Source organism: Anomalospiza imberbis, chromosome 11 (assembly GCF_031753505.1).
Source record: "Anomalospiza imberbis isolate Cuckoo-Finch-1a 21T00152 chromosome 11, ASM3175350v1, whole genome shotgun sequence".
NCBI lineage: Eukaryota > Metazoa > Chordata > Aves > Passeriformes > Viduidae > Anomalospiza > Anomalospiza imberbis.
In genome coordinates, this window is record NC_089691.1 from 4,508,657 (window position 1) to 4,521,012 (window position 12,356).

At 47.8% G+C, this 12,356-nt stretch overlaps 1 protein-coding gene across 2 annotated transcripts; it reads right to left on the reverse strand.

Moving 5' to 3' along the window:
* Window positions 1-2,887: 2,887 nt before the first annotated feature.
* On the reverse strand, window positions 2,888-10,099 carry HRH1 (histamine receptor H1). 2 transcript variants are annotated; one of them, XM_068201512.1, is made up of 3 exons: window positions 10,069-10,099; window positions 5,853-6,017; window positions 2,888-4,796 (listed from the first exon to the last, which is right to left on the reverse strand). In XM_068201512.1, exon 3 carries the CDS (start codon window positions 4,737-4,739, stop codon window positions 3,273-3,275), a length of 1,467 nt encoding a protein of 488 aa, XP_068057613.1. In that variant the 5' UTR covers window positions 4,740-4,796; window positions 5,853-6,017; window positions 10,069-10,099; the 3' UTR covers window positions 2,888-3,272. The 2 variants fall into 2 exon arrangements, with proteins under 2 accessions (XP_068057613.1, XP_068057612.1); XM_068201511.1 differs by lacking the exon at window positions 10,069-10,099 and having other exon boundaries at window positions 5,853-6,268.
* Window positions 10,100-12,356: the final 2,257 nt, after the last annotated feature.

Consider the following 12,356-nt stretch of genomic DNA (forward strand, 5'->3'; position numbering starts at 1 on the left):
CACAGCGGTGACGCTGCAGCGGCCGAGCGCACGTGACGGGGCGGGCGGCGCGGGATGATGGCGTGCCGGGCACGGCGGGCGGCTCCGGCCCGATCCCGGACCCGGACCCGCTCCCGATCCCGCTCCCGATCCCGCTCCCGATCCCGATCCCGGTCCCGCTCCCGCTCCCGATCCCGCTCCCGATCCCGGTCCCGCTCCCGCTCCCGGTCCCGCTCCCGGTCCCGGCGGGATGCGGCGGTGCCGCCCGCCCTGGGGCAGGCATTCCCCCGCCTCACGGCAGTCGGGCGGGCCCGTGTCCCGCAGCGCTTGGAGCCGTGTGCCCGGTGCCGTGTGTGCTCCAACTTCCCCGGCACAGAGCAGAGCCCTCAGAAAATTGGTTGAATTTCAGTTGGGAAACTGGGAAATTCAGAAATCGAGTTGGATTTCAGCTGGCGGGAAGGTGCCCAGGCGTGCCCCGGCAGTGCGTTGGCTCTCCGCGTGCGGCGGTCGCTGCCGCCCGGCGGCCCCGGTGCCCGCGGAGCGCCCCGAGCGCGGCCTGTGCGGCTGAACGCAGCCCCTGCGCGTCTCCGCTCTGCACGCCTGTGGCAGTCCTGGCTTTTCGCAGATACTAAAACGGACTTTATATGTGCGGTGTTAAAGTGACCCCGTTATAAAGGTAGCGGTTTTATTTCTGTTGTTAATTAAGCTCAGTGGAATAGCTGATATAAGTGTGCTTGTGTTAAAATGCCTGCTTGGATGGGATGACATCCGATGAACACAGGGTGAGGACACCTGTACAGATCTGCCAAGGATCAGCACTCACCTCTGAAGAAAATATGGACCATATTTTGGACCAAAAATACAGACAGTTATGGACCAAAGCCCGTAACTGGAGGTGATAAGAATGGACTGAAACCACAACCAAGGAATGTGCATGCCCTAAAAAGGCGGAACCGAGGAGGAGCCATGCTGAACAGTTCTTGGAATTTGTAAACTAGTTCGGGGAAAAGTTTACTATCCATAATTTATGAGTGTGTAACAGGCTGATGCAATAGAAATGGTACATAAAGTGTGTTTCCAAAATAGCAGGTGTGCTCTTAGCTGAGTGCCAAGGTGCACCCGGCCGTAATAACCTTTGCTCTATGGTCCTATTGTCCTTTATTAAACTTTAACATTTTTACAAGAGAGTGAACGTGTTTTTCACATCTCCAAGAAATCCCCAGACTCTTGTTGTGTTCTCTGAAGCTCTGTGTCCTCTGACCTTGGTTGTCAACTGGAAAATGCTGGAAACGTTTTATAGGAAACCACAGCTGAAATATTCTCTCGAGCCTTGGCCTTATGTTGGTGGGAGGCTTCTCCATTTCCCCCTTTACCGAAATTTGCTTTCCTCTGCTTCCCTCACATCCAGAGCCACTGGAATTGCCTGTTCAGAAATAAACTCAGAGATTTTCTTAGGTACTTGCTATTTAAAATTGACACTATCCCATTTCTCTGTTTTACTGTTATCTAATAACTATAAAATGTTATCACAAATCCCCTGTCTTTGCTGTTAACACAGTTACACAAAGATCATGGGTAAATTGGCTTGAGATAAAAAAAATATTCAGGCAGCTTTATTTTCCTGGGTATAGCTGTTTGAATGTTCTTTATTTTTACCAAAGGTTTTTGTTGTTACAGTCACCATCATTTTTAGACCAATTTTTAATGATTTTGATCAATTTTCAATGATCTTGCTGAGGTTTTTTTCATGTATTAGTACATTTTAAGGTCAGAAAAGGCAATTTCTATGATCAACAGGACAGATTTCTTGATAACTCTCAGCAGCCCTTGAGTAAATGTGTTTTTCAGCACTAATAATTGTGGCTGACTTTTATTTCCTCACGGATCATCTAAATTACCATCCATTTTGGCCAGAATTGCTGTTGGAAGTCAGAATAGAAAAAAACCAGTTTAATGGCTGTGAACCTCAACAATTGTTTGTGAAAGGCCAGGGATTAGAGCATGTGTTTCAAAAAGTTCTTTTCTGTACTCCAAAGAGGTGCATTTTACTACTTGTGCAGGTGTTCCTCCTGCAGTGAAAAAGTTGTCTGAATTCTGCAATTAATTTTGTTGGTTTTATGTTCTCTCTCTGCATTTTGCCTTACTTCTCCTAGATTTAAGATTCCTAATTGCAGTTTTTCCTGAGTGCAACTTGAAACCAAAGTCAATTAATCTCTGAACCTTGCATGATACACTGATATAGCCTGAATTTAAATTTATTCTTTTAGCACATTTCCCCAATGTATTAAAATGCAGATATATTAGGGCTTCATTTAATATTGAATCCTTTAAATTCAATTAAGAAACTGTTCAGAATGTGGGAAATTCTTCAGCACAGCAAAAGGAATGAGAGGAATTTCTTTTTTTTTTTTTTTTGTACCATCTAAGCCAGCCCAGCTTTCAGTTGTACTCCAAAATCTTCTTGGTCTCTTTTCCAAAATCGAGTATTCTATTATTGTGTTTTTCTCCTGAAATATTCGACAGCAAGATTTATGAAATACAATTAAATATAAAAGGTAGAAAAGGTAAACATATTTTGTGCATAATCAGCTATATTCCTCAAGTCTAGAAACAGCAGCACACACCCTTCTGGAGCAGATGGTGACAGTATAATGAGCATGGAAACTCTTCTGGGACAAAAAATCTACTTTTTTTCAGCTAATGTACAGTTTTTCAGTTAATGTACAGTTAATATAAGCATGATATCAAAGAGATACAGTAGGATACACACTAAAATTTGACTCTTGATGAAAAGTTTGTGCTTTGAAGGAAGCTATAAATAAATAGGGGATTATTTTTAAACAGTTGCAAGTTCTTTGACTGCAAAGTACTTCCACTTGCAAATCTCACTTCGCAAGCAATGTGTGTAATGGAGTAAGTTGAAAGAGAAAAATGTTTTTGGCCAATAACAGAAATGTGATTTCTTCCTTTTCTTTAGCTGAATAATTTATAATCACTGAAGAGGTTTATTGTGTCTCCATTTCTGTGATGGGAGTGGTGGTCTCAAACGGTAAAAGGTTGGCAACAGTGTAACAGTTCATGTACTGACCTTGAGTTTTTCAGATTCTTGACCTACCTGAAGCTGCTCTTCAAATGTGTTAAAACTATTAAATGCACATTTCCCACTTTTACTACCACTTCTTTACAGATTACAGTTTGCCACAGTCTTTTACTGCACCCATCCTTTGAAACCAGAACATTTTGTTTGATTGAAATCCTGAGCTGCACTTGAGCTCCAAGACCCCAGCCCAGCATCAATGAATGTGAAGGATCTTTTTAAAAGTCTTCTTGAAATTCTGGTTACAGAGAGGATAGAGGAATGGGTTTAAGGTGGAGTTGATGTAGCCCAGCCATATGGTGCCCCTGTGCAGTTCTAAAAGCTGTTTGTGGTCGTGGAATGTTATCACCATGAACAACACGAAGTAGGGGATCCAGCAGATCATGAAGGCTGCCATGATCACCCCCAGCTGCTTGGCTGCCTTCCTCTCCCTGTTCCCGTGCCGGTGGATGCTCCTGGAATGGCTGTGCAGGGCGTGCCAGGTTTTCCTCAGGAACGTCATGCCCCTGGAGTCCCTGTGCTCAGTCCTTCCCTGAGGACAGCAGGCTCCTTTAGGGCTGGGCTCTGCCTGGGGGGCCACCTCAGTGAAGGTGTGGTTGTCTGATGCCCCGCTGGAGTCACTGTCCTGGCAGCCAGGCTGCTCCTTATCCCCAGGTTTTTTCGTGGCACACGCCCCGCTCTTGCCTGCTTTATCCCAGCCAGGCTCAGGCTTGGCTGTGGTGAGAGAGAAACAGCTCCACTTCAGGACCTTCCCATTACACAGGGCCTCCGAAGCCTTGGCAGGATGGCTGAAATGAAGCTCTGCCTCCACTTTTTGGGGCTCTGGGGAGCTTTGCTTGTCTGCACTAGGGGTGTTCTCACCTAAGATTTGCTCCTGGAGGCAAATATTTTTGTCATCCTTTGTCTTGGTCTCATGCACGGTGTTTTTTTCCATGGAAGCCCAGTAAGACCCATTGTTGAGCTCCCGGTGCTGGCAGTGTTTTCGAACAGCCCTGAAGATTTTGCAGTAGAACCACAACATCAGCAGGGAGGGCAGGTAGAAGTTGAAAAAGGCCGCCAGCACTTTAAACCAGGTGACTTTGAAGAACTCCGTCTCACACTTGTTTTCCTCCACCGTCCTTTGCCCGTTGTTGGCAAAAACGTGCCAGCCCAGGATGGGGATGACCCAGGTGAAGGAGAGCAGCCAGACCCCCAGGATGAGGAGCGAGGCTCTCATCTTGGTGCGGTACTTGAGGTACCTGAGCGGCTGCTGCACCGAGCGGTACCGGTCCACGCACAGGATGAAGAGGTTGAAAATCGAGGCCGTGCTGGCCACGTAATCCATGGAGAGCCAGAACAAGCAGGCTGCCAGCCCCAGGGGCCACTCGGGGCTCAGCAGGTCCACAATGTTCAGGGGCATCACGGCCGCCCCCACGATCAGGTCGGCGATGGAGAGGCTCACGATGTATAAATTACCCACAGTCTGCAGCTTCTTCTCCATTTTCACAGCACACAGCACTAGAAGGTTCATGACAATGGTGACCAGGGAAATGCCTCCCAGGAACAGGCCTAGGAGGGCTGGGGGAGCGTTGCTGGAGGCCTCTGTTGTGTTGTTGGACATCTTTTTTGCAGGCACACGGAGTGAGAATCGGAGTGGGTGACCAGGCCTTGGACCTTCACTCATGGTTTGCACTCCTGGATGAAAACGAGTTGTGTTGCTTGGGGATTTTTATTTCCAGAACTAGAGAAAAGGAAAAAAACATACTCGGTTACTGTAGCAATAAGATAGTAAAGCTAATTTGTGCCTCAGCTTAGCACTGTTCCTTTTAGGGCTTTCCTAAATAACAAATTTTTACAACATTTTAAATACAGGTAATTTGTGTTTTATGAAACCCCACTAACGAATCCCAAACAATTTCCATACAGCTTCATCTCTTTCTTCAGATCCCACAATCTGAAGAAGAAATTTAATTCCTCACAGTTTTAATTCATTATATCTCATTAAACAGCTGATCATGAATCATAACATAAACTCTATATTGGCAAACCAATTTAAAATGTGCTAGTAAAAAGCAATATTAACATATTTTGTGCTAAATAATTTAAACAAGCCAGTGCTTATTTACAACCTCCGTCTAACAGTTTGAGAATCCAGTAATTGGCAGTCAGTAGGTAGTCATTCAAATTATAGATAATGAGTAATCTCTTCCTACACAATTTAGGCTCACACAGATTTCAAACATTTAAAGATGCCAGGCCTATTTGAGATCAAATGCAAAATAATAGGACTTTTCAGGATTAATAAGCATCTTCTGCTTCCCAACTGCTAACATCATGTATTGATCCACAGTGCAGAATTGATTAATAATATTTTGCATCTTGGAGCAAATGATCAACTGACCAAATTCTGCCTCCAGTCCATTGGTGAAAAATGTCTGTGAGGGTAACACACATTCTGTGCCATTTCATAGCTTGTCTGAGTTTATGTTCTGGTAAACATGTTCTGGTTCTCTTAAAGCAATAAGGAAGGAAATTGGGACTGTGAATATATTTGCTCAAAGTATTTACACAACTGACCTTGAGGTATGCATGGGATTTCTCACCCTCAGAACTCTAAACATGGCCAGAGCAATACAATGCAACAGACTGTTCAATAATCAGCATTTCCTATTGAAACTCAGTCATGCAATACTTCATTTAACTGCATCCTTTTTATTCCAGTAATCAGGGTGTAAGCTCAAATGATTTGTGTTGCTTTATGAGAGGTCAAATTCCTTCTTGCCTGGGCTTTACTCACAGGTGGGTGTCAGGAGAGGATCTGTGTCCTTGATGCCAGCAGCATCCATAGGCAGAGGAGACAGGAGCACCCTGCGGAGTGCTGTGATCCTGGATTCCTTCAGGCTCTGCCAGGACAATTCCTCTGTGGCAGCTGCTCACCGCTCACAGAGCCCTCGGGCATCTCCTGAGAACGAGGACAGAAATGACTCCATGGATGTTGAGGACAGAAATGACTCAGTGGGTGTTAAGGACAGAAATGATTCCATGGGTGTTGAGGACAGAAATTATTCCATGGGTGTTAAGGACAGAAATGATTCCATGGATGTTAAGGACAGAAATTACTCCATGGATGTTGAGGACAGAAATTATTCCATGGATATTGAGAACAGAAATTGTTCCATGGATGTTAAACCAGCGTGTCTTAAACCAGCGTATCAGGCTGTCTTTGTCTCCACCTCCTCAAGTGTGTTTAAGTGTAGGGGGCATGGCCAAGGCAAGGAGCTGGTGTAAGATGCTGGAACTTCACCTCCATGTACTTCCATTTAAATGGATGGTAAAATAAAGGGAGAAAAGGCAACTTTAATTGAGTCTTCAACAGAAAAAAATACCAGCAAAGAAAGCTGCCTGGTTAGACAGCTCTCCTTGGTTGCATCTGAAATAGATGAACTGCATTTGGGCTTGGACTGGATGATCTCCAGAGATCCTTCCAGCCCTAACAGTTCTGGGATTCTGTGACTAAAATAGCAGAATACAGTAAATGGTGTTCACTGCTTCCCAAACCTTCTCCTTAGCACTGCTGAGGTTGGATAGGGCAGGATTTGGGAAGCAACTTGTAGAATTGATCAGGGGTGCTCCTGCTCCAAAGCAGGTTGATGTGCCCTTTCTTCAGGAGCTACTGATGTAATTCCTTATCTCTAACTCAGTTGCCAGTAGAAGAAAGCAATAATAATGAATAAATGGGGTTTAATGTTTGCACAGTTTAATTACACTGAAACAAAGTTCACTAAGACAGAACAGGTTTAAAAAAAAAAAAAAAACAGCCCAAAACTTTGGATTGCTTTGTGGAAATTCTAAACCCTGACCTCACCATGAAATGCCTCCTTAATTTTTGCTGTTTGTAAAGAGCTTTTACTACAGGGAGGCTCAGCAATCATGATTTGTTATTGTATTACATTTCCAAGGAGCAAGAATCTACTGGGAGATGCTAAGTGGATGCCTTGGTGCCTCATTAGTGCAGGTGCAATCTATTAAGCCCTGACTGAGTGGGAGAAAGTTTCTAGAAACTGGCACATCTCTTGTTGATAGATTTTAAAGAAATTACAGCTCCAAAGAGCAAAATTCTTGTTCGTCAGACTAAATTCAAGCAGAAAGTGAGATTTTAATTCAGATGGCCTTTACTCACTCTGTTGTACTTAAGAAACTTATTTATTTCCAGTGATTTTTCCCCTAAATTATTCTTGAGTTGTTGAAAGCACTAACATGCTAGAAGTTTGACTCATTTCCCTCTCAAAAACTCATTTATTTCTCTGAAAGGGAACAGTCCCTATTCAATGCCTGCCAATATTCAAGGAATATTTTTGATAAAAAGTAAATGAAAAAACTTGGTAAACCTGCCTGTTGGTCCCACTCAAATGACAATGTCTCAGCCCAGCCAGGACAGTTTGGAAGTGTAGCTTCAGTATCCTTCAAGCAACATAACCAGCTACCTAATTAAACGATTTTCTACACACCACTGTATTTACTTCCTTTTTTTCCTAAGTAAATTTATTATGTTTAAGTTCCAGCCTTAACCTGACATTATCAGGAGATAGATACAGACTTTTTTGACACTGGCTGGCATTTTTAAACAACTCTCTTTAACACTTGGCCTATATTCCTTGAAGTTAACAGAAGATGGACGCATTCCAAAGAATGTTTTGGCCTTCCAAATATAAGCTCAGACTTCCATGAAACTCCTCTTTTAGCAGCACAATATTCTAGTTTAAGTTGTAAGAAATGTCAGTTTTTCCATGACAAAATCTAGTCTTGTTCTTGTGATAGCATTTCCCAAATATGGATTATTTTTGCCAAGAGATTGGAGGAAAAACTCATCTTGACAAGAATCCCAAAGCGTCCAGATATGGTATTAATTTTCTCTGCTTGTCTAAACATTATCAATATCAACTAATTTGTCATCAATGTGATCTCTTAGCAAAACAGTATTTAAATGTAATTTTCTTTAAGTACTGCTGTGCTGTCTTATATTCTTTGCTCCATTACTTGTGTGTAAAAAGAGAATTTGCTATAGGTGCCAGACCTGTGAAATCACTGGTGTAATGGAAGAAAAGCCCTTAGTGCTGTGATGCAGGAAATAAACCCCTGAGCTGTAAAATCCCTTATAAACAACGGGGAATTTCCCAGGAATGTGGCTCCTTTAAAGCTGGTTCTGTTCTGGGTTTGGAACCTTTTATCCCAACTCAGTCTAACAGGACATCTTTCCTACAAGGATTGCAAAAAAACCTTGATTTTTTTTGGACTCCACTTTGTGCTACTGCTGACTCCAACCCCTGACAACTGTAAAACTTGGTGGGCTTAATCCCTCTGCATCAGAAATACAATTAACTTTTAAAAATGTAACTCACCCTGCCATTCAAACATAAAGATCTGGTTCTTTCCAAGTGGCCTGGGAGATCACTATTCCCAAAAGTAAAAAATAATGTATGTGAATAAGAGCTGGGAGTTCTTTCAGTGGTGAGGCTGATCACTATGAAAACTCTTTGGGGATTTACTTGAATTCAGCTCAGGTGAACTTTTGGTGCTTTGGAACTGTGTGCAATCCATCACAAAAATGCACAGATTTAAAAATCCTAGTGGGTGTGAGGAGTCACTCTCTCCTTGTACAGAGAATAAAAGTAAATCCTGTTACTGAAAGATTTATTTTAGGTCACTTATTTTTTTCATCTTTAATTTGGAACCTGTATTTTCAGTCTCTTCAAATATCTGGTGAATTTACTGTAGTAATTTGATGAGTTCCTTCCTATTTTAGCAATAACTCATTGAAAATACAAAACTTTTCCTTTATAGAAATACACACCTGACTTAAACAGGCTCCTTGGTTTTCTTCAGGCAGATTTAATGTTTTTTGTGGGATTAAGCAGATGGTAAAGGGGCATAGGGTTTCTTAATAGTGAGAGAGCCTGGTGTCGTGCAAGTAAAAACTTTAAAAACATCTGATCCAAGAGTTCCCATTCCTCTCCATCATTCCTGTCTGTAAAGGAAAGCCTGGGAAGGCTACATCAAGAATGGGAAAGGTTTAGGGCAGGTTATGTCCCTGCTGTAGGGTCAGCCCCCTCAGGATGGGCTGGACTTGTATTTGAGGAAAGGTCTGTATGAAAATAATGTATTTACGATTTTTCCTCGTAAGAGCACAATTGTTTTCAGAAGGGGGTGAGGGTTTAAGTTCTTTCTCGTCCTCTTTCTTCAGCCAAGCCACTGTTCTCCCTTAAAACAAGGAACCCACCCCTCCCTGCCTGTTTTTCCCTGCCATGTACCATTCTCTTCCCTCACGAGAAAGATGCTTGAAAGAAGAGCATAAATCTTTTCTGTGCAGACAGGACCTGCCCCGAACCATCTTAATTCAAGTGTGGCCATTAAGTACAGGGGGGAATCTGTACTTTATCCATCTGTCTCCCTTCCCTTCCTTCCCGTTTCCATCTGAGCATCCCCTCCCTGCTCTGGCCTCGCTGGCCTGACCCGCAGCGGCTCCTCTCTGCCCGGGGGCAGGGGGCGAGCCTGGGGACCTTTGGAGCTGCTGGATCTGCAGCTTGGACAAGTGTCCTCCGGGGGGAAAGCTGGCTGAGCTTCCTACAGGGTATTGCTGCACTTTTGGGATTTTTCTGCAGCTTGGTTTGCCCCTACGGCGGACCCTTTGCTCCACGCTCCCCTCTGCTGCTCTGGGCAGGGATGTGCCGGGTAAGGAGCAGCCAGAATCTGCCAGATTCCCAGTTTGTGCTGAGGAGAGTTCTCGAAAGCGGGGTGTGTTTGCTGGTGAGTTGTGCTGCTCCTGTTTGCGTTCCTCCCCCTCTCCTCTCGCTGCGCTCAGGGGGGACAAGCGAGCTCCGAGGAGCCGCCTGTGCCCCCCCAGCCTCCAATCCCTCCAATCCCTCCAATCCCTCCAATCCCTCCAATCCCTCCAATCCCTCCCGCTGCCCCTCGCCCCAGCTCCCTCCTGCCTGTCCCCGCCGCTGGTCACTCACCAAAGCCAGGAGGAGAGCGGGCAGCGGCAGCTCGGGCAGCGGGGCCGGGCGGAGCCGCTCCTCCTGCCCGGGGCTGGGCCGGGGCGCGGCGGAGGCGGAGGATGCGATGGGATGGGGTGCGATGGATGCGGTGGGAAGCGATGGGAGGCGATGGGATGCGGTGGGAGGTGATAGAATGCGGTGGGATACGTGGCAGGTGGTGGGAAGGGATGGAATGCTTTGGGAAGCGGTGGGATGCTATGGGAAGCGGTGGGATGCTATGGGAGGCGTGGCAGGCGGTGGATGCGGTGGGATGCTATGGGAAGCGGTGGGATGCTATGGGAAGCGGTGGGATGCTATGGGAGGCGTGGCAGGCGGTGGGTGCGGTGGGATGCTTTGGGAAGCGGTGGGATGCTATGGGAAGCGGTGGGATGCTATGGGAGGCGTGGCAGGCGGTGGATGCGGTGGGAAACGTGGCAGGCGGTGGGATGCTTTGGGAAGCGGTGGGATGCTATGGGAGGCGGTGGGATGTGGTGGGATGCGGTGGATGCTGGCCTCGTCCCGCCGCGGCGCTCCGGGACGCTGCCGAGGGACGCTCCGCTCTCTCCGGGGAAGGGCCCGGCTCTGGCGCTCCGCTGCCCGCGGCTCTGCTCTCCCCGCCCGCCGGAGAGCCCCGGGTGTGGCCGCAAACCTGGGGGAATGTGAGCTGGCTGCAGCGGGGAGGTGACGTGGGGGCTCACCCGAGGTAACCCGAGAGTCTGCGGAGGATCAGACAGCACGTCCCGGTCTGGGAGCATCCCAGCCCTCCTCAGTCACAGGGCTGTCCCCCTGCCCTGGTGACCATCCCAGCCCTCCTCAGTCACAGGGCTGTCCCCCTTCTCTGACCATGCCAGCCCTCCTCAGTCACAGGGCTGTCCCCCTGCTCTGACCATCCCAGCCCTCCTCAGTCACAGGGCTGTCCCCCTGCTCTGACCATCCCAGCCCTCCTCAGTCACAGGGCTGTCCCCCTGCTCTGACCATCCCAGCCCTCCTCAGTCACAGGGCTGTCCCCCTTCTCTGACCATGCCAGCCCTCCTCAGTCACAGGGCTGTCCCCCTTCTCTGACCATCCCAGTCCTCCTCAGTCACAGGGCTGTCCCCCTGCTCTGGTGACCATCCCAGCCCTCATCAGTCACAGGGCTGTCCCCCTGCTCTGGTGACCATCCCAGCCCTCCTCAGTCACAGGGCTGTCCCCCTGCCCTGGTGACCATCCCAGCCCTCCTCAGTCACAGGGCTGTCCCCCTTCTCTGACCATGCCAGCCCTCCTCAGTCACAGGGCTGTCCCCCTTCTCTGACCATGCCAGCCCTCCTCAGTCACAGGGCTGTCCCCCTGCTCTGGTGACCATCCCAGCCCTCCTCAGTCACAGGGCTGTCCCCCTGCGCTGACCATCCCAGCCCTCCTCAGTCACAGGGCTGTCCCCCTTCTCTGGTGACCATCCCAGCCCTCCTCAGTCACAGGGCTGTCCCCCTTCTCTGACCATCCCAGCCCTCCTCAGTCACAGGGCTGTCCCCCTGCTCTGGTGACCATCCCAGCCCTCCTCAGTCACAGGGCTGTCCCCCTTCTCTGACCATCCCAGCCCTCCTCAGTCACAGGCTGTCCCCCTGCTCTGGTGACCATCCCAGCCCTCCTCAGTCACAGGGCTGTCCCCCTTCTCTGACCATCCCAGCCCTCATCAGTCACAGGGCTGTCCCCCTTCTCTGACCATCCCAGCCCTCATCAGTCACAGGCTGTCCCCCTGCTCTGGTGACCATGCCAGCCCTCCTCAGTCACAGGGCTGTCCCCCTGCTCTGACCATGCCAGCCCTCATCAGTCACAGGGCTGTCCCCCTGCCCTGGTGACCATCCCAGCCCTCCTCAGTCACAGGGCTGTCCCCCTGCTCTGACCATCCCAGCCCTCATCAGTCACAGGGCTGTCCCCCTGCTCTGACCATCCCAGCCCTCCTCAGTCACAGGGCTGTCCCCCTGCCCTGGTGACCATCCCAGCCCTCCTCAGTCACAGGCTGTCCCCCTGCTCTGGTGACCGGCACTGGGGCTGACGTAGCAGTACCTGCAGTTTCTTGTAGTGGAGCTGTCTTACACAACTACTTCAAGACCTAGAAAAATCCCACATGTGTAACACATTATTGCATATTTAGCTAAACTGGTGTTTTTGTGATTCACGTAGGTGCAGTACATCTGCTCTGTGTTAAACATACACATAGGGTTTGGGAGATTTTTTTGCAACTATCTTAATAATATTAATCCCTTTCTTTAAGATCATGCTTATTTTAC

Excerpts from the sequence above, each read along its gene's own strand:
- HRH1 (XM_068201512.1), bottom strand. The coding sequence starts at position 4,739 with ATGAGTGAAGGTCCAAGGCCTGGTCACCCACTCCGATTCTCACTCCGT.